At 54.1% G+C, this 21002-nt stretch overlaps 1 protein-coding gene across 1 annotated transcript; it reads left to right on the plus strand.

The window, feature by feature from the left end:
- Positions 1-18878: 18878 nt before the first annotated feature.
- LOC149360232 (innexin inx2-like) lies at positions 18879-20390 on the plus strand. The gene has a single exon (XM_089572221.1). The coding sequence runs from the start codon at positions 19178-19180 to the stop codon at positions 20261-20263; it is 1086 nt and encodes a 361-aa protein (XP_089428347.1). The 5' UTR covers positions 18879-19177; the 3' UTR covers positions 20264-20390.
- The last annotated feature ends 612 nt before the right edge of the window (positions 20391-21002 follow it).

Below are 21002 nucleotides of genomic sequence, written 5' to 3' on the forward strand. Positions count from 1 at the left end.
CGTCTCACCGATGTAGAAACTGCCACAAGAGGTCGGGATCTTGTAAACGACACCAACACGACACTGAACGAACTTCCGCTTATGCTTCTTCTGGCAGCCTTTTTTGCTTCCATCCTCATTAACACGCTTGCACAATCCGCTAAGTTTATTCCTGGCTGAAAAAACCAGTCTAATGCCTCTTTGCTCACTATCGTCTTTGGATTGTGCGAAACTTTGTGCACATACGGGATGCACACTGTTCTTTTTCTTTCTGCCAGACCCGCATCGGTGCCCTTGATTTGGACCGAAGCGTGGCCTTGTGGTAGAGCATCCGCCTCGCATTCGGGAGGTGCTGGGTTCGATCCCCAGTGCCGCCGGGTACCCACGGGCTTCTTTAATGGGTACAAGATTTCCCCTGGCCTGGTGCTCGGCTCTTCTAGGGTGAAATGCTTGGGAAAAGGGTCTTAGACCAAACAGTTGCCTTGACGGATGAGTGATAAGTTCCCCTGCCAAGCAACCATAAGTCCGTCTTTTGCGGCATAAGCCCAATTTGTGGCCCTTTTTTCGCTTTGTCTACACGACTCTCTGCCCACAGTGACGGGATTTGAAGGCGCAGGCTCCTTTCCCAAGCAATGTAGCCCTAGTAAGCCGAGCACCAGGCCGGGCCATAGCTTGTACCCATTTTGAGAAAACCGGTGGGTACCCGGCCGGTGGCGGGAGTCGAACCCATCACTTTCCGAAGCCGAGGCGGGCGCTCTGCCACGAGGGTGTCGGGATCCGTTGCGTTCAAACTGCGCTGCCAGGGAGTCCATTGAATGCCATCGCCCGTTCAGCGCGACGCCTTGCCTATTGGAAACCGTTGCGTTGCCTATTGGAAACCGTTGCGTTCAAACTGTTTCCAATAGGCAAGGCGTCGCGCTGAACGGGCGATGGCATTCAATGGACTCCCTGGCAGCGCTGGAACACGCTGTCGCGTTCCACTCCTTAAGGCGAAGGTTATGTCTTCCAAATTTTTGAAGCGAAAAGCTTCACCAGGCTAGTCAAACTCGAGTCTGGCGTATGCTCCGTGATCAGAATTAGCCCTAGCTGCGCATGCGCAGAACCGAGGGACGTCACAGAAGAGGCGCAAAAAACAAACAAACAAAGACAAACAATGCGCCAGGAAAAACACATCTCGGTGGACACCCCGGACGCGTGTTCGCCAAATGCAGCCGGTACAGCCAGCAATGACAGCGCCGCCCACCGGCAGGTAGCAGTGACAATCTTCAGTCACCGTGATCAATTCACCGTGGTTTCAAGCCTTGTGGCTGTACAGGCTGCAGTTGGCGAATACGCCACCCGGACCGCGCCGTAAGGGAAGGAAAATGAAAAGAAAATTGGTTTTCAGGAAAGGAAACGACTCCTGACTCTCTCATATCTCGGTATATACCCGAACCGCGCCGTAAAATGAAATGAAAATTGCTTTTAAGGAAAGGAAATGCCTGTCTCTCATATCTTGGTGTACACCCGAAAGGAATGGACCCCACAGTACAAGTCTCTAAAGCAACCTTCTAAGACAGCACCGTATTCACAACACGCGCGGCTCCTCCTCCGCCTTGCCGCAGCTTCTCGCTTCGAGATATCCAGGCTTAACCTTAGCTAAGCCATCGCCAATTTTTTTACATCCCCTTGAGCGACTGTTCTGTCTCTCTCTCGCGGCCTCGTCTCGTTGCGCACGTAAGTTTTCGTCAGTATGAGCAGCCAACTAGCACAAAAATTCGGTAGAGACACGACTGCTTACGTGTGGGAATGAGAAAGTACGTACCTGGTTGCATCGACACCCCCCCCTCCCCCCCCCCCCACACACACACACGCACACACGTGCGTGCATACGACGCGACCCCGAATGGTGTACGACGAACGGTTGCATCACAAACCTTTATACGAAAATTAGTTTTCGAGGAAAGGAAATGGCGCAGCGACTTTCTCACATATCGGTGGGCACCTCAACCGCTCGTTAAGGGAAGAGGGAGAGAGATCTGGGAAGGCTTACAATTGAAGGCGCATATGTCGTAGGCTCGAATCCCTGTGGCAAGCTAGCCTCCAACTTGAGTACATGTAATTTATATGCAACGAGGAATCGTATGGTACCACCTTGAGCGCTGTACAACAAACACACACAGTTATGGTCACAGTTATGGTATACGAATATAGCGGGGAAAAAACTGCAGCCGCATTGAGGTCGGCCATTGGGGAGTATATACACATACGAGCGACATGTATATGACTGAAAAGGCGGTGCTCGGCTTGCTGTGTACGTCCTACGGCCGCTTAATGACGTCACCCTATCTATTTTTTACCATCGCTGGGATTTTATGCGCACTCGCCGTCGGCTTTTGTCGTAATGGGATTAGGAATGCTTTCGAATTAAAAAATTGCCGACGATTACGTCACTTCCTAATGCGAAATTTGAGCGCCGCTCATCAGCTGTTCCAGCTTTTCGATAGATTGAGGCAAAGAATTCGAGCAAGACATGTGTGTACAATTACAGACAACTTCTTTTTCACACATATTCCTTCTTCAAGAAACACTCCACTAACAGTTCTTGATTGTCATGAAGGAAGCTTTGTGGTCGGAGAAATAGACGGATATATGCTCGACTTGCTGCACCAATGCCTGGTTCTCAAAGACCAAGGTCTATGCACGTAATTCGCGAGGTTGTCACATCGTGGGAGGCGTTACCAGCGAGAGGAACAGGATCTTCTCCCCCATAAGTGGTAAGAAATTCGTGTTTGTCTTTATATTTCCATTAAAGTCCACACACCCTGCCACCCTGATAGGTGGCAGTTAATGGTTGATCGCGAGACCGCTCACCGTTGTCAGCGATAACGCATGCAGCCCACGTCTATCTCTAATCACCGCGCGATTCAGGCGTCCACTGACCCAGGGAGCCAGTTATGCACACTTGCTTTCCTTAAAATGGTCGGGGTCTAAAACGTTGTCAGCGCCAACGCCAATGAACACAATGAACGCCGACGGCCTATGGCTTAAGCGCCACGTTTCCGGCACAACGTTGTCAGTGCCTGCAGCCCACATCCCTCTCATTACCCCACATACCTATATAAGCGCGATTCAGGCAAACACTGACCCACGAAGGGAGGTGGCGCTGTGAGCGCGCGGAGCGAGTGGACGTACAGCGCATAGTCTCCGCCAACTTTTGGCTCGGCCGGAACCCCGTCAACACAGCCGCGTCTGTCTTCGCGAAGTCGACAGCTACCTGTGGACACCACTCATACACAGGTGGGGCAACATTTACGCATTTTAGGGCCGATCCTCACTTGCGTTTCGTGGCGACGGCGCTAGGCCTAACGCCTACGCCGACGCTCGGCCGTGAGTGAGTCGCCCACCCGTGTCAAGATGGCTGCCCAAAAAGTACAACGCGGCTACGACCCGGACGCCATGGCCTGGTCCGAGGTTACTTCAGCTCCAACGCCTTAGAGTCCGGATTCTGCGCCCATCGAGAACCCGAGGCTCTTCAAATTAGTGGAACGCCGCTCCCGCAAGCGGGACGCCGCCTCCAAGAAAGCGGACGCCACGTCGGCAGGCCGCTCAACACGGCACGACGCTGCTGCGCGCGCTGCAGCGCTTCACGGAGGGGCCCAGTGTAAGACCGGACCCTCTTGGAAACCAAAGCCACTGCCGCGTCTTCATCCAGAAGACATCGTCATCATCCTGAAGCCCCGGGTGACCGTCGCTCTCAGGGATGTATACCAACATGGCGAGCTGGGAGCAGCGTTCGCGGCCTACCTGCAGGCGCCAAGGCCGCAGCATCCCTCAGCCTGCTCCCCACATGGGAGCAAAACTTGATCGTCGCAGGCACCAGAGAGCCGCACGTCGCGGACAAGCTTCTGCGGGATTTTCAACTAACATCACCGAAGGGCCAGCTCTCCATGTACGGCCAGTTGAAACTCACTGCATGGAGACGTGTGCCGCGGCGTCATCACCGTGGCCAAGCACGAGACCAGTGAGTCCCTCCAAAACAAGATCCAGTGGCGTGCTGGAGAGCTTGCCGATATCCGCAAGCTTGGGAAATCCGACGTCGCGTCGCTCACCTTCGTGGGAAAAGTGGTGCCGCGATATGTGCATTACAACTCCGAGGTGACCCTTGTGCGTGCGTACAAGAGAACCATTCCGGCCTGCGTGCGGTGCGGCACTGTGGGTCACCGAGCAGACACCTGCCCCTGCCCGGATGAAAAGTGCGGCCTGTGTGGCCAAACGGCGCCGACCGTCGACGGAGTCAAGGCGCCGCATGAATGTACTCTGTCCTGTGCAGTCTGTGGGCAAGCCCACGCTACCAACTCCCGCCACTGCTCGGGAAAATTCCGGCATCTCAAGGTGCATGGCCCCAAGGCTAAACGCCCAGAGGTGCCAAAAAACCAGCGACCTGGCAAGCAGCCAAGTCATCCAAAATCAGGTGCCGGTGGCGGAACGCCGCGTGGTGCTCACGGCACCGACCACAAGACATCGTCACCTTCTTCACCGTCGGTGAAGCCAGCGCCCGGGAAGAAGACGGCGCCTCCACCGCCCAGCGGCAGAGACACTGGCCACTTCCCGGCCCTCAAGACAATTGGCGCTGCCTACGCCCGGGCATCAGCGCCTCAACACGACAAACAGGTGAGCAGCTGGGCTGAGATCGCCTCCTCTTCCTCCCATCCCTCACCCTCCCCCGTAACCGTCTCCGCACTCGACGCGGAATACAAAAAACGGATAGACGTGCTCCGGGCACAGAATGAGCTTTTGCTCAACAAAATTCAAAATTTAGAGTCAAAATTGGCGTCCGCCGCACCGAGCCCGCAGAACTCGGACGCAATGGAGAGCGACGCGGAGATCTCGCCTGCCCTCGTGACAGCCATCTCTGCGATGGAGGAGCGCTTAACCTCTAAATTGCGATATATGATCGAGACCGCCATGGACCAGATCTTGACAAAGGTCAAATCTGCCGTCCCCGCGGTGGTCTCAAAACACATCTCGGACAACCCCCGCCTCCTCCGTCGGACGGGACCCATTAGGGACGTATCCCGCCCTTCAAAATTCAACCGTCTGATTATTGATTCGGACAATGAGGACAGCTGCCCCGCTCCTTCCGTCATCACCCCCTTGATGGCGCAAGTAGCTGGCTCTGAGGCAGCCAATCCCTCCTCCTCCCCCCAAAAAATTTTAAATCATGGCGAGACACCTTAATCAAAGGAGTTCCGCCATCTCCAATTCGGCCATGTCAACTTCAATAACACAGTGGAACTGTAGAGGCTTTAAGGACCGCACTAAGCGGGCCAATTTCCACCTCTACCTTGAAACTTTCGAGTCCTTACCAGCCGTGGTTGCCCTCCAAGAGCCAGGCCTGGGCGCCACAATTTCAAATTACACGACGTTCCAACAGGATCCCGCGTCTTGTCGTCTCGTTCACAAAGACTACACAGCCAACCTAGTGGATCTCGACCTCCAACTAGAGTACTCTTATGTAATGGTGACCCTCTTACCAGTCCGCCGCAGGGACCCACCGTTGCATATACTCAACGTGTACTGCTCTCCCAAACTAAAGCGAGTGACTTTTGCGGACCTCTTTAGCCGCGCGCTAAGAGTAGCTGGCCGCGATCCCCTGCTGATTGTGGGCGACTTTAACGCTCCCAGTCAGCAGTGGGGGTATCGCAAGGAGGAGTCGCGCGGGCGTAAGCTGGCGGAGCTTGCGTCCACGTTGGGCCTCACCCTCCACACGGACCCTGTACACCCAACCCGGCTAGGAAATTACGTGACACGGGATACGTGTCCGGACTTAACCTTCACTCGCAACATACGACACGCAGACTGGCTCAACACCGAGGAGACCCTCGGTAGCGACCACTGCATCATTAACACTACACTACGCACACGCCCCCTCAAGCGTCCCAGAACACAAGCCCATATCCCAGATTGGACGAAATTCAGGCAAAATTTTAACTCACTTGATAATACACCCATTTCCGCACAAGGCTACACAGCATGGTCCCAACAACTGCTGGCACACCTTTCCTCGCATGAAAAACACATCCAGCTCTCAGAGGCGGTAACGGACGTGGATAACCACCTTCTACACCTCTGGGAAGCCCGTCGCAGCCTCGTCCGCCGTTGGCGACGCCAGAAACACAATAGAAAGCTTAAAGCTCGAATTGCCGAGCTTACCCAGAAAGCGGCAGAGTACGCGGCCCAACTCGCCGACTCCAACTGGGTAGATAGATGCAACACGGCCGCGCGACAAATGTCCAGCCGAAACACGTGGCGTCTCTTTCGAGCCCTAATCGACCGAACCCAAACACGAACCGAAACACAAAAACATTTACAGCGAGCCATGCACGCTTTTCCTGGCAACACGACTCAACTGGCACAGAAACTTCGGGACCAGTATCTGTGTACAGCCCAAGACCCCCGTGGATCTGCGTACTCTTATGCAGGCAGAGAGAACACGGAGCTGGATCAACCTTTCCAGCTCCATGATCTGCGGGCGGCTCTCGCCAAAATGAAACGGGGCACTGCGCCAGGACGGGATAAGGTCACCGTCAAGCTTTTGACGAACCTGCCCGACTTGGCATACCAGTCCCTCCTGGAATACGTCAATGCGATTTGGCGCGGGGACACCCCCCTGCCAATCGAATGGAAAACGGCTTTGGTCACTTTTATTCCAAAAGCTGGCAAACCAATTGACACAGATAACCTCCGCCCCATCTCTCTCACCTCATGTGTGGGCAAACTAATGGAGACGATGGTGCGGGATCGGTTATCTACATATCTTGAACACAAACAGGTCTTTGCGAGCACCATGTTCGGATTCTGTCCACACAGATCCGCACAAGATGTCCTCCTGCAACTCAATTGGGAAGTCCTTGACCCCCTCGAATGCCCCCATAATGACCGGGTAGTACTCGCCTTGGATCTTAAAGGGGCATTTGACAATGTAACACATGAGATCATACTCACTAACCTAAGTCACACCGACTGTGGCCTCAACACATTCCAATACATAAGCCAATTTTTAATGGATCGTCAATCCTACATTCGAATTCAAGATAGAGACCATGATCCTTACCTACTCGGCACGCGGGGAACCCCTCAAGGCGCGGTACTTTCCCCGCTGCTCTTCAATCTGGCCATGATGCACCTGCCGGCCCAGCTGAGTGGTGTCGCCGGCGCGCAGCACGCCCTGTACGCCGATGACATCACTCTGTCGGCCACGCAGGGCAGCACAGGAGACATTGAAACCAGCCTGCAAACAGCGGCGACGATAGTAGACCGCTACGCCCGCCGCTGCGGTCTTCAATGTTCCCCTCAAAAATCGGAATTTGTGCACCTCCGCCCCTCACAGAAGTGCACAACTAAAATATCTCTCTCTCTTGAGAGTGGTCCCATACGCGAAAGTGATGAGATACGGGTACTCGGACTCTACATCCACAAACACAGGCGGCCAGACACTACATTGGCCAAACTCCGTAAGGTGGGGGACCAGGTGGGCCGCATGGTCCGCCGGGTTTCCAACAAACGCGGAGGGTTACGAAGTAAGGATGCCTTGCGGCTGGCAAACGCCTTCGTATCTAGTCGAATTCTCTATTCGACTCCTTATCTCCACCTACGGAAACAAGAGGAGGACGCCCTTGAGGTCATCCTTCGCAAAATTGTTAAACGTGCCCTTGACCTCCCCATCACTACTTCAAACAGCCGGCTTATGGCTCTTGGGGTGGTGAATACTTTCCGGGAGCTCCGGGAGGCGCACCTTACAAACCAGTACACGCGCTTGTCGCTAACGGAGTCGGGTCGCCGCCTTCTTGCTCGACTCCATATCCAACACACCCCTCCAATGGAAGACAGGTTTCGCATCCCGGAACTGTGGAGACGTGCCCTGCACGTGCGGCCTCTTCCAGCAAACATGTCACATGAAGACCATAATGGTCGGCGCCTGGCACGAGCGGAAGCGCTAGCCCGATATTATGGGAACAAAACAGGTGTATACTACGTGGACGCCTCCGGCCCTCATCACGGGGGATGGTACACGGCCGCGGTAGTTCACAACAGCAACACAGTTAACGGCCTAACTTTCAGAGCCCGGAGTGCAACACAAGCAGAAGAGGTCGCGATTGCTCTCGCGGCCTCACATTCCAATTCAAAATACATAATCACCGACTCGCGAGGGGCCTGTCGGAACGTCGAACAAGGCTGCACTCCCTTCCTAGCCTATCGAATATACCAAAATTGCATACGGGATACGGACCCCGCACACCGTTACCTCATATGGGCCCCTGCTCATCAGGGGTTGGCAGGAAACGAGGCAGCAGACGCAGCCGCCCGCGCGCTCTCTCACCGGGCTGTTTTCTCCTCCCCGTCCGATCAGGAACCCGATTTTAATCCGATCTATACATTCAAAGATATTACAACATATTATCAAAATTGTCATCGCCTTTACCCTAGCCCATGTAAGGGCCTGAAGAAGGCGGATGAGCGGCTCCTTCTCCGCCTTCTCACCAATACATTGCTGTGCCCGGCAGCGCTAAAACATTTTGACCCCTCCTTTAGCGGCAGCTGCCCACACAGTAGTCCAGTGTCTTCTGACACCTATCACATGGTGTGGGCCTGCCCCTCCAACCCCGCTATTCCCCCCATCCCCAACCCAACCCGGGAGGACTGGGAGGCGACCCTGCTCGGCTGCCACGACTTACAGGCTGTTGGGTTTGGGATGCCCCCCCCCCCCCCCCCCCCCCTCTCTTCGAGGACCGTGGGAACATGGCGGTAGCGGCGAAGCTCAAAAAGGGGTGCTGTAGGACCTGTGATGCCTCCCCTCCTGCCTAAGTGGATTAGGCAGCGACCTTCCAGGACCGTGGGACCATGGTCGCAGCGGCGAAGGTCAAAGATCGCCGAAGGCCGAAGATGCGGCGACGATTGCGGCGTTCCGTGGCCGAGTCGACCCTCGGGTCAACGAACAGAGTGGTGGCGTGCTTAGTGAAAGACAGCAGTGTTTAATTACTGAGCCTCTACCCTCTCCCATCAACCGAGCTGCGGCAGAGCACCACGGCCCAGCGCCGCCCCTGCCGTGGGCGGTATCAACAGTGGCCGCAACTGTCCGTCTGATTGGACGTCATTCTTCGAACTATTTCCCCAGACAGGGATCTGGGGAATCTGTGCGCTATTTAACGGGGTGTTGTTTTGAGGACTCCAGTGTGCTCTCCCGCTAGCGAAGCAGTCCTCATCCACTGAGAGTCCCTCTCAGTTGCTCTTCTGTAATCATGTAAATAGCCTGTATAAAGTTTTCTTTGTTTTACCTTCGTAACCCCGTCTCCCACCTTCCTCGTCCCTTCTCCGACCCGACCACGCTCACCCGATCCTAATAACTGGTTGCCAGCGGTGAGATAGAATCTGCACCCAACAACTCGATCGCTCGATGAGATGTCCAAGTCAAGTCACCGGCTCCAACGGAACCCGGCAGCTACGTGATTGACGGCATCAGCTACGCTTCCGAAGACAGAGAAATGCTGGACGCGTCAGGTCACCGGCTCCAACGGACCCCGGCAGCTACGGGACTGATGGCGTCAGCTGTATCTCGGCAGGGTGAGTGCCCGATGTTTGCCATTTGTTTCGCCAGACCGCACTAGCACAGGCAGATGTTAGTAGTGGGATTCTGGATTTCTGGGAAATGAAAATTTGGCAGTTTTGTGTTTTATTCGCTTCAAGCTGAGGCTTTTGTGTTTTAGCGGGGATCAGCGGCACGAGGTGCGTTCCGCGATGGAGAAGTTCCAGGTAGAGGACCTCCTTGAAATTTTGGAAGAACTGGGCATATCAGTAGGCCCCGCTAAAACGAGAGAGGCGATTTTGGATGTGATACGGGCGGAGGAGGTGACAGTCGAGGAGGCAGACGAGACGTGGGAGACGATTGTTGAACGAAAAGCGGAGAAAGAAACGCGAAGGCTTCTCCAGGAGAGAGAGAAGCGAGAGGCGCAGGAAAAGCGAAAACTCCGCGAGGAGAAAGAAGAGAGAGAACTGCTTCAGCAGCAGGAAAGACGAAGGCTCCGAGAGGAGCAAGAGAGAGAATGGCAGGAGCAGTGTCGTAGGAGACGCGCTGAGCTCGACGAACTGCGTAAACGAGAGCAGCAGGAGTTAGTGCGTAAGACTCAATTTCTCAGATGGCGAAGGGCCCGAGATCGTCTGAGGAGTTACCGCAGAGGCGAGAGCTTCAGAGCTTTCCTCGAGAATTTTGAGCGGATCTGTAGGGAGGAAGAGCTGGACCAGGGTGAATGGTCAATGATGTTGGTGGCCGTTCTCCCTGGTGACGTCGGCGCCGTATTAGCCCGGCTGTCCGATGCGGATGCCGACGACTACGCTAAAGCGAAAAGTGCCCTCTTTCGCTTCTTCGGCATTCGTTTAGAGGCCCACTCAGACCGTAGTGATGGCAGCGGGCAGCGCTCCCATCAGTGCGTCAGCGACCAGCCAACGAACCCCGGTTGGTCCGCTGCGCACAAAAGAGTCGCTCAGGAGAGTAGTGACAGGGCAGCTGCAAGCCCAGAAATAACTGCCAGCTCGGCAGGAGCAGGGACCGAAAGTATAGGTCTAAAGGCAGACAAAAAGAGTAACAACGCCGCCAGTCGTAGCAAAAGCACCAAGAGTGTTTTGGTAGCAACTGCAGACAGTCAGCAAGAGGGTGACATGGCTAGTTCTAGCCTTGAGACAGTTGCCGCTATGGCAAATGAGGCGGAGGTTCGGCGGAAGAAATACGGTACTGAGCTTGTATGCCGCCGCACTGAAAGACAGCTTTCCGGGAAAGAGCGCCACGGAGAGTTACCAGATATCAACGTTGAAGCGCCAAGTAAGAGCGCAGCGTTAGATATAAACAGCGATGCCAGTCAGATTGTCGCTGGAGTCCGGAAGGTTGATGACGCCGCCCCAAAACACCAAATTCAGGACAGAGAGCTGTTGTGCACAGAGGAAACAGCAGAGGTCACGGGAGCGAGCGGTTGTGCAGGTGAGCCGCCGCCTGGCACTGTGAGAGAGGCACAAGTGGCTTTGCTGCGAGAGAAAGATGGCAAAACCGATCAGCCTCTGAAAATTGATGGCTCGACTAAGGCGAGGGCCGGCAGCTTAGCACCTGTTGGCCACGCGAGAACTTTTGACGGGCAGCGAAATTCATCCGGCGAGGTTTCCGGAAGACGGCCACGCGTGAAGACAGCTGGTCCGAACACCTCTGCAAGAACGCAAAAAGCGCGGGTCAGGCTTCTGCATTTGAGGACCCGGCGTAATTTGTCGAAATTGCCACCGCGGCGCTCAAGGGTTCGCAAGCTTTGCAATATAGCCCAGCAGACTACGCGTGCGCATGCAGGGCGTAAACGACCTGCTCCATCGAGAGATAAGGCATGTGACGCGGGCGGCGTGCTAGAGAGAAGGGTGCACGGTCGCCGCACAAAAGAACGCCACAGAGGACCCGCGAGTCGGAGGGGGACACAGCATGCGGGGAACCAAGAGAAGGGGAAGCGCCGCTCTAGCACAGACGGAACTAATCAGCCCCGCAAATTTTTGGAAACTTTAACTGGTAGCCCGGCCGTCCGACCGCGACCGCGCAGGGCGCGTCTGAAGAACAGGAAGCGCTGGATTCTTTGAATGAATCACAAGACTTTCCAGGCGCATTTCACTAAGCACTTTTTGTATTTACTGTTTGCTTTTCCTTGTATTCATTTAATCAACTGTAGAAAGAAAAAAAAAAATGAAAGCAAACCAAGTTTTGAGCTTTTGTGCTTGAGTGGAATTTTTCATTTTTTGTTACTTTCATTGTAGTCATGTAATCTTGACGAAGCTTGTTTTTAAGTAATCTTTGTATGGCGCAGTTCACTGTAGCGCGAACGATTTCCTTTGTGAGCTGTAATCTCACCAGCGCTATTATCAATGTTTTGTTCTTTGACGGCATCACTTCGTGGAGATTTGATGCGAATTGCCGTGCAGCAGGCACGTGTATATAGGTTTAGCTGCGCTGCGAATTGTGAGAGTGCCCGCTGAGCTGCGGATGTACAGCGAAGTAACCATGGGCGAATGTGGCGTAGTCCCTCGCGTGGACGCTACGAGATTACTTCGAGATTTAACCTTGTTAGGTTTGTTTTGTGGCTTGACACGCAAACTTTACCTGCGCTGACTGTTGCGTGCTAGTGTCCGCTGACACTCAAGCACGAACGAGGCCATTCTTGGCTATTGTAGCTTAAGCAGCTGGCATGAGCTCCCAGAGAGGCTACCTTTTCAGCCGAATTTAGCTTTGCAGTAGGGTTATCTGCAGCATTTGTTACACGCTAGTGTCCGCTGACGCAGAGGCGCGAGCGAAGCCACTCTTGGACATTGTAGCGTAGCTCGTGTGAGCTCTTAGAGGTACTACTTTGTGTAGCCGTATGAAGTTGTGCAGTATGCCACTTCTGCAAGTTTGTTGTGCAAGTTTCGCACATTTATGTCGTGTCTGCTGCCATGCAGAACGAAAGGAAGACGACATGGGAAATTGTCGTACTTAAGAATAGCAAGTAGCTTGGGGCAAAATTAAAGCCTCTGTCTTCCCTCTCGGTTGATTCCTCCCTGCCCGGGTGACATCGAGAATCGTTTCAATTTGTCCGACCGATTCTAAACCCATTCTAATTTTCCCGCTGTTTCTTGAAGTGTCATGCATTATGACAACACTTTGAAGAGGTCCAACACCTGAACCGTGCATCGGCTACGCACTTCGTGTTCGTTCAGGAAAATTTTGTTTCATTTCAGATTTTACTTAGAGGGATGGCAGGCATAAGCAGTTTTGATTTGGTTTTGGTCTGGCGGGGCGAGTGGGCAACAGACGGCACTTGCTTTTGCTGTGTGTGGCTTGGCGTTTGTGGTTCCGTTTGACTCGCCTTCCAGAGAAATTCCGAGAGCCGGACATCGACAGCCGAGGAAGAGAGGCCTGGAGAAAACGAGAGCCCCCTCTTGCACGTCCTGTCAGCCGAGCTGCGTAGGAGCGGCTCATCTTCCGGACGCATTGTCTGGTGGCGGGGGTGCTGTTGGGTTTGGGATGCCCCCCCCCCCCCCCCCCTCTCTTCGAGGACCGTGGGAACATGGCGGTAGCGGCGAAGCTCAAAAAGGGGTGCTGTAGGACCTGTGATGCCTCCCCTCCTGCCTAAGTGGATTAGGCAGCGACCTTCCAGGACCGTGGGACCATGGTCGCAGCGGCGAAGGTCAAAGATCGCCGAAGGCCGAAGATGCGGCGACGATTGCGGCGTTCCGTGGCCGAGTCGACCCTCGGGTCAACGAACAGAGTGGTGGCGTGCTTAGTGAAAGACAGCAGTGTTTAATTACTGAGCCTCTACCCTCTCCCATCAACCGAGCTGCGGCAGAGCACCACGGCCCAGCGCCGCCCCTGCCGTGGGCGGTATCAACAGTGGCCGCAACTGTCCGTCTGATTGGACGTCATTCTTCGAACTATTTCCCCAGACAGGGATCTGGGGAATCTGTGCGCTATTTAACGGGGTGTTGTTTTGAGGACTCCAGTGTGCTCTCCCGCTAGCGAAGCAGTCCTCATCCACTGAGAGTCCCTCTCAGTTGCTCTTCTGTAATCATGTAAATAGCCTGTATAAAGTTTTCTTTGTTTTACCTTCGTAACCCCGTCTCCCACCTTCCTCGTCCCTTCTCCGACCCGACCACGCTCACCCGATCCTAATAACTAGTTATTAGGATCGGGTGAGCGTGGTCGGGTCGGAGAAGGGACGAGGAAGGTGGGAGACGGGGTTACGAAGGTAAAACAAAGAAAACTTTATACAGGCTATTTACATGATTACAGAAGAGCAACTGAGAGGGACTCTCAGTGGATGAGGACTGCTTCGCTAGCGGGAGAGCACACTGGAGTCCTCAAAACAACACCCCGTTAAATAGCGCACAGATTCCCCAGATCCCTGTCTGGGGAAATAGTTCGAAGAATGACGTCCAATCAGACGGACAGTTGCGGCCACTGTTGATACCGCCCACGGCAGGGGCGGCGCTGGGCCGTGGTGCTCTGCCGCAGCTCGGTTGATGGGAGAGGGTAGAGGCTCAGTAATTAAACACTGCTGTCTTTCACTAAGCACGCCACCACTCTGTTCGTTGACCCGAGGGTCGACTCGGCCACGGAACGCCGCAATCGTCGCCGCATCTTCGGCCTTCGGCGATCTTTGACCTTCGCCGCTGCGACCATGGTCCCACGGTCCTGGAAGGTCGCTGCCTAATCCACTTAGGCAGGAGGGGAGGCATCACAGGTCCTACAGCACCCCTTTTTGAGCTTCGCCGCTACCGCCATGTTCCCACGGTCCTCGAAGAGAGGGGGGGGGGGGGGGGGGGGGGGGCATCCCAAACCCAACAAGGCCCAACAAGCCTTAGTCGGGCGCGCCCGGGCGGCGGCAACCGCCACTGGGGTCCCATACTAGGGACCTCCACCTAGTGTTTGTAAGGATCGGTCCCTTACGGGCTGATCCAAACATACCTCCTGTTCATTCGTAATAAATGTTTTCACCACCACCACCACCCACGAAGCGTGTTGTGCCCACTTCGTTTCCTTAAAATAGCGCAACGTTGTCAATGCCAACGCATGTAGCGCACATCTGTCACTACCGCCAGGTAGTTAAAGCACGATTGAGGTGTCCACTGTTCCAAAAGGGCAGTTATGCGCCTTTCTTTAGCTTCCACGTAGTTAAAGCAAGATTGAGCGGTCCACTGTTCCAAGAGGGAAGTTAAGCGCCTTTCTTTCTTTTGCTCTCCAAGCTCCCGCTGCTTTGGTTTCGCAGCTTAAAGCGCGACTAAGGTGTCCACTGCTGGTTACAACGGACAACGGGGACGGCGACGCCGCGAAACGCAGAAACGGGCGCTAAAGAGCTGCGCTCTAAAACAGCTTTTCTGAACTCCCATTTACTTAGGGAAAGGAAGCCTTGAACCTGCACCGCTGAGGTGTGCGCCAGACATTTCGACGGGCTGTCGTCACCGCCCGTCGTCAAAAGCACCAGCGCAGCCTTGCGCTGTCGAGAAAGGCAACGCGTCGCGGTCGTCTCTCGTGGGCGGCCGAGTCATTCCTCCGGCGAATCGCGAGTTCGCGCCAGTCCGTCCAGTGACAACGACCCCTCGCTCCTTGGGTCCCACGCATCAGCACTCATTAGGCAGGCCTCGGAGGGCTCTGGGCGCCTGGGTGGGAGGCAGAAAAACTGTCTCATGGCGGCCTAGAAAACAAGGCTGTCCTCTCCAGTTTAGCAACGGTCTGCGCCGACGCCGACTTGAGCAGCGGGCTGCATACTACTGAGCCGTTGCACGCTCCGTTAGCCTTGGAAATCGCGCTCTTAGGTACGGATCCATTATTGTCCAATAGCGCCAAGGAAGTAAGAAAGATAAGACGGGCGACATGTGTGCCGCCTTTGTCTACTTTGTGCGAGTGTTTCTTGCCGTTCTTGAATAATACGTCAGATACGCAGTAAACACGTGAAGTACGGTCGCGCTGTGATGACAAAAGTGATTTCAGCTCGTTTCGCCCAGCTTTTTGGCACTCTGAGCAAGAATTCGAAACTATTACATGAAACGTGGACCCCGAAAAATACGCCTAATTGTGGAATAGATAACGAGGCATTAATTTTCGAGAACAAACAAATTAACGGAGCTATTTCTGTTCGACATATTCAAGAGGTGTGTCTGATGCCCGGGCTTATCTCGAGTTGTTGCACTATAGTCACGCTAGCCGCATCCATTTTACATTACTTAGCGGACATACAGTGATATCCACTTCATGGCACGGTTGGCTATAGTTAACAGTACCTTTTGATGGGCTATAGTTGGTGTGACATTGTGTTCAGGAAAGTAAAAACGGCGCTAAATTTTACCCAAACCACACAGAAACCACAGAAACCCCACAAGCCACACAGCGCCCGTCCTGTCCGTCTTTCTGGCGGTTTGTGTCAAATTTAGCGCTGTTTTTACTTTCCTGAACACAATTGGAGGGATCTTTAACGCGCACTGACATCGCACAGTACACGGGTGCCTTCTGCGTTCCGCCTCCATCGAAACGCGGCCGCCGTGGTCGGGTTCGAACCCGGGTACTCTGGCAAAAAACAATTAAGGCGAAAGCCTTTAATGCCTCATCGTTGTCGACAGAAGGTTGTCAGCAGAAGCTTGTCAGCAGAGGTGTCATGCTTTTGACGGGTGTCCACCGGGATATATGAGACAGTAACTGCCTAATTTCCTTTCCTCAATTACAAGTTTCATTTCCTTCATCACGGCCCCTCTTCTTTCACTCCCACTTCCTCCCTTCCTCTACAAACGGATGTCCAGCGAGATATGAGAGACAGTTACTGCGCCATTTCCTTTCCTAGAAACCAAAAAAAAAAAAGAGCGTCTCTAATAGCCTGAGTTGCTTTGGGACGTTAAACCCCATAAACGAACCCAAACCAACCAACCCCCCCCCCCCCCCCCCCCCGCCAAAAAAAAAAAAGCCGACATTGGTGTGAAAATGGCGGGAAAGTGGTTTCAAGCCCTTCTTGGCGGGAAACGATGGTATACATGTGCGCCTGTGGGGCGCCGAGGGGTCGTCTGCTCACGGACAGGAAAGCTGCAAGTCGGTGATGCTCTATGATGGCGAAGGGTACAAAGTTTAATCGCAGGGAAGTCCTATACGACGTACACGGCAAAACCCACAACTTCAATGCTGTCGCATCTGTCGCCGTTGAAGAATCGTTAAGAAGGCCCCTAAATTTTCATATTTAATTTGTGCAATACCGGATAACTCTTTCCCGCCCACAAGGAGTCTTCGCTACCTTTCGGGCTCGCCGGCAAAGTAGAGCCTAGAACTAGACAAAGTCTCGCGTTCGGAGAAAGCTCATAATCGCCAATAGGAAATCGCAAAAGTTAGGAAACGCTGTGATTATCTTAAGTGGTTTCTTCGATACAGAAATCAATGATGTCTTGCTTTCCTCCGTTTAAACGACTTCATCGCGTCTAAAGCCCCCCCCCCCCCCCCCCCCCCCCCCCCCCCCCCTGGATTTGTCCCAGCTGTTTCGAGGTGGTAAATTAATTTTGCAGAAAAAAAAAATGCCCTCCCTTTCCCTAGACTGCGACAAATCCGCCCGTTCTTGCATCGCTTTCCCGCCTTCTCACCAGTGCAAAGCAGGACAATACACCTCTTCCTACTCTCACATTATCTGCGGGAGAGTAGCTGCAAAACAACAAAGGAACGAAACAAAAACAAGAGTATAATTCTCGAAAAACGACGTTGTACAGGCGCAGTTAATTTTCACCGACTAAATTAGCCCGCGGACTAGGTTCTTCACCAATGCAGCACTTTCATTTATCGGCAACGCGCACCCTGTAACATCACTGAACGTCCGTGCTCGGATAAGCAGAACGTTTTGCGAGCGAGTTAAATTTGCCTGTAGCCTCGTTGTACTGCGCTCCTCGTAACAGCGCTTTCTATCGCTGAAGTAAACTTCGTCATCGCTGTGCAAAGAACTTCTGATGCGCACGCAGCTTGTGTGAGTGCACGCCTTATTTCTAAAGGCACTTCGACGGATGTTGCACAGACGGTTACGCGATGACGGCGACGAAAAGCGATTGAGAGCCGCATCATTTCGCTACCTTATACTCATGTCGCAATCTGTAATAAATGCTCGCGCGCCCCATATTAACATGCGCTTCTTGAAGCCGTACTGTACACTTTATTACTATTATTTTTTTTTAACCAAAGCTGTCCACCTACCACTGTTCGACGAAAACGCAGAACGGATTTCGGTTTTAATGACCAGGCAGGCCTGTCAGCAGACTACACGACATCTTGAAGCGAAAGCAAAACGCCAGCACCTTTTTTTTTTTTGTTCGGGCTGCAAAGTGCTGCGGCTACGCGGAGACAGTTCACGCACTTTCGAGCTTTAAAACACTGACTACGACCCCGAAGCGGAGTACGAAATGAGCTGTCACCTGGACTACGCGCCCATTTATATACTACTTGCAGCTGTGCAGCTGGTAGCTCACATCAAGCGGCTCCGTGCCTGTAGAAGGAACGCGAGAGATGGTTCAAAAAGCGGGCACCATTGCGATACACGTCTACCTTAACCCTTTTTACTGGAAAGGAAGAAATGATAAGGGACAAAAAAAATTAAACAGGGTCCTCGTCAGGTTATAATTAACGAATGCTTTCATTTCTTCGGTCGTGCACTCGCTGCATCTAGCGCCCGCTACCTGAGCGGACGCATTTCTTGACTTTCGCAAAGTCCCCGCTTTTGACAGCGAACCATAAACACGCAACCCAGTGACAGCTGCCCCGGCCGCTTCGGAATGTCTTGTCTTCCCGGCGCGCGCTCCTTCGGGGTCGACCTTGGCTACGCGTCGCTTCACACTCGAGACGCTGTACTACGCCGTCCTCTAACGAAGGCTAGTCGTCAGCGGCGAGACGACGACGGCCGGTGTCTACCGCAGCCGCGCAAGCCAACGTACGCACTTCGGCAGCGTCACAGCAGCGTATGTTACCGGCCGTTTCCAAGTGACGAAATCGACCGCGCTTTTTGGCACGGGCGCCACAAATGAGCCATGCGCGCGGCAACCCCCAGCGCGCGCCCGCCATCCGGAAACCGCTGGTAAGTTGGTGGACGACCCCTCCGCCTCGCCCGCCGGGCGGTCGGCGCCATTTCCAGGGAAGAGAGAGCGAGATTGTCTTGCTAGCCTCCCCCATCCTGGCCCCCACATTTGCCCCCCTCTCGGGTCGGGGGAACCCCGCTGACAAGAAAGGCTCTTTCGCCCCCCCCCCCCCCACCCCCCCCCACCCCCCTCGTTTCCACTCCGCACAGGCTTTCTCCGTTTATGTAGCGAGGGAGGAGGAAATAGGCAACGCGTGCTGCCCGCGCAAAAGTTCAAAACAAGCCGCTCTTCCCGCTCAAATACGATTGGTTGATTTAAGTCACGTGCAGACTGCGAGCGTTCCGGTTGGCTGCACCGCCCCCCACGGGCGCTCCGAGCGGGCGAACAACTTGTGCTGCCGGCAAGCATTCTCTTTTGACAGCTGCGTCGCAGCGTTGTGCGTAGTGCGTGGGGACGCTCGCTCGTTTTTTGTCTGGCAGCCGGCTCGGCGTCGCCCAGCCGCTCGCAACTGCGGCACGCGTTTGCATCGAACGAAACGCTTTTTTAGGCAGTCGCCGTAGAATACGAAGCCTTCGCCATGGATAAGATTTTCGGAGGACTCAAGAATCTCATCAAGATCGACGTTATCGTCACCGACAACCATGTGTTCCGGCTGCACTACAAGGTGACGTGCGCGCTTCTCATCGCTTTCAGCATCCTGGTCACGAGTCGGCAGTACATCGGCGACCCCATCGACTGCATCAGCAAAGACAGCGTTCCCTCGCGAGTACTAGACACCTTCTGTTGGATCCACTCGACGTTCAGCGTCAAGGATGCATGGAACAAGAAGGTTGGCGTCCAGGTGCCGTATCCCGGCGTGGACAAGTACACGCCGGGCGAACAGCGTGTGTATCACGGCTATTACCAGTGGGTGTGCTTCGTGCTTTTCCTGCAAGCCGTGCTCTTCTACATTCCTCGCTACCTGTGGCTCGCCTGTGAGGGCAACAAGATTAGCACGCTCGTGCTCGACCTCAACTCGCCCATCCTCTGCGACGACAAACGCAAGAACAACCGCAAGCTCCTTGTGGAGTACTTCATCAACAACATCGGTCACCACAAGATGTACACTTTCTACTACTTCCTCTGCGAAATCCTCAACTTCGTGAATGTCATCGGCCAGATTTACCTCATGGACGATTTCCTCGGCGGCGAGTTCTCGACGTACGGAACGAAGGTCCTCGAGTTCACCGACTGGGATTGGTCTGTCCGTTTCGACCCAATGATCAAGGTCTTCCCCAGGCTAACCAAGTGCACATTCCACATGTATGGCTCGTCCGGCGACGTGCAAAAGCACGACGCCATGTGCATCCTGCCCATTAACATCATCAACGAGAAGATCTACGTGTTCCTGTGGTTCTGGTTCGTCATCCTGGCGGTGCTCTCTGGCCTCGTGCTGGTGTACCGTTCGGTGCTGTTCCTCTGGGCCCCAGCCAGGTTTCACGTTCTCAAATCTAGGGCGCGTCTCGCCAACGTCACCTACCTGGAACGCGTGCTGGACCGCTGCAAAGTGGGCGAGTGGTTCCTGCTCGACCTGCTCGCCAAGAACCTGGACCCCGTCCACTACAGAGACCTCATCTCCGACCTGGAGAAGCATCTGGAGGGAAAGTCTCTCGAGCTCGTCTGATGACCGTAACTCCACTTTTTTTTCTTCTTCACCCTGTTGTGATGCCATTTCCGCGTCCACGAACTCCTGTCCCTTTACGAGCGGTTTTTCCGCGACATAGCAGTGTGCCAGCCCAATTTCGAAGTATTTTGCACCAATTTAGAGCGGCTGTTCTGCTCTGGGGAGTTTTTTTTTTAACGGCTGACGGGACGCATGACCGAATTTGTCAGTTATCAAATTTAGACGCTCCCATGTTTCTCACCGAGGAGTGACTGGGAAATCTCTTGCATAGATCATCCTCGCAGCGTTTTGATGAATCGAAAGATACTTCTGTCGTACCTTGCATCATGAATTCTCTGTGGAAATTCACGTTAATCCAATCACTACAGCCTGCGCGCGTCGGGGAGCTTCACCTCGCAATAACTGACGATTCCCTAAACGACGAGCCTTTCTAGCAATCAATGCGCGCTTTGTGACGCCGGATGCGAGGACGTGCGTTTCGGTACATTCGCAGTTTGTCCTTGCACGTCAAGCAGGAGCAATATGCAGCCATCAGAGACGCGGGCTATGTCGCCCATTCCCAGTGCCTTATGCATTCAGTCGCCCTGGCCCCGTTGGCGGTGTTAACCGCGATAACCCCGTGTTCGCTCGGCGCGTCGGCTTCGCCATTGCGACTGGCTCACCTGACGCTGGCGATCGATAAACCGCGGTGCGCGTGATGGCGCCGAAACGTCGCGCTCGCCTACTCCGCAGCCTCGGT

This window comes from Amblyomma mixtum, chromosome 2 (assembly GCF_055824585.1).
Source record: "Amblyomma mixtum isolate Tamu chromosome 2, ASM5582458v1, whole genome shotgun sequence".
In the NCBI taxonomy this organism is placed as follows: domain Eukaryota; kingdom Metazoa; phylum Arthropoda; class Arachnida; order Ixodida; family Ixodidae; genus Amblyomma; species Amblyomma mixtum.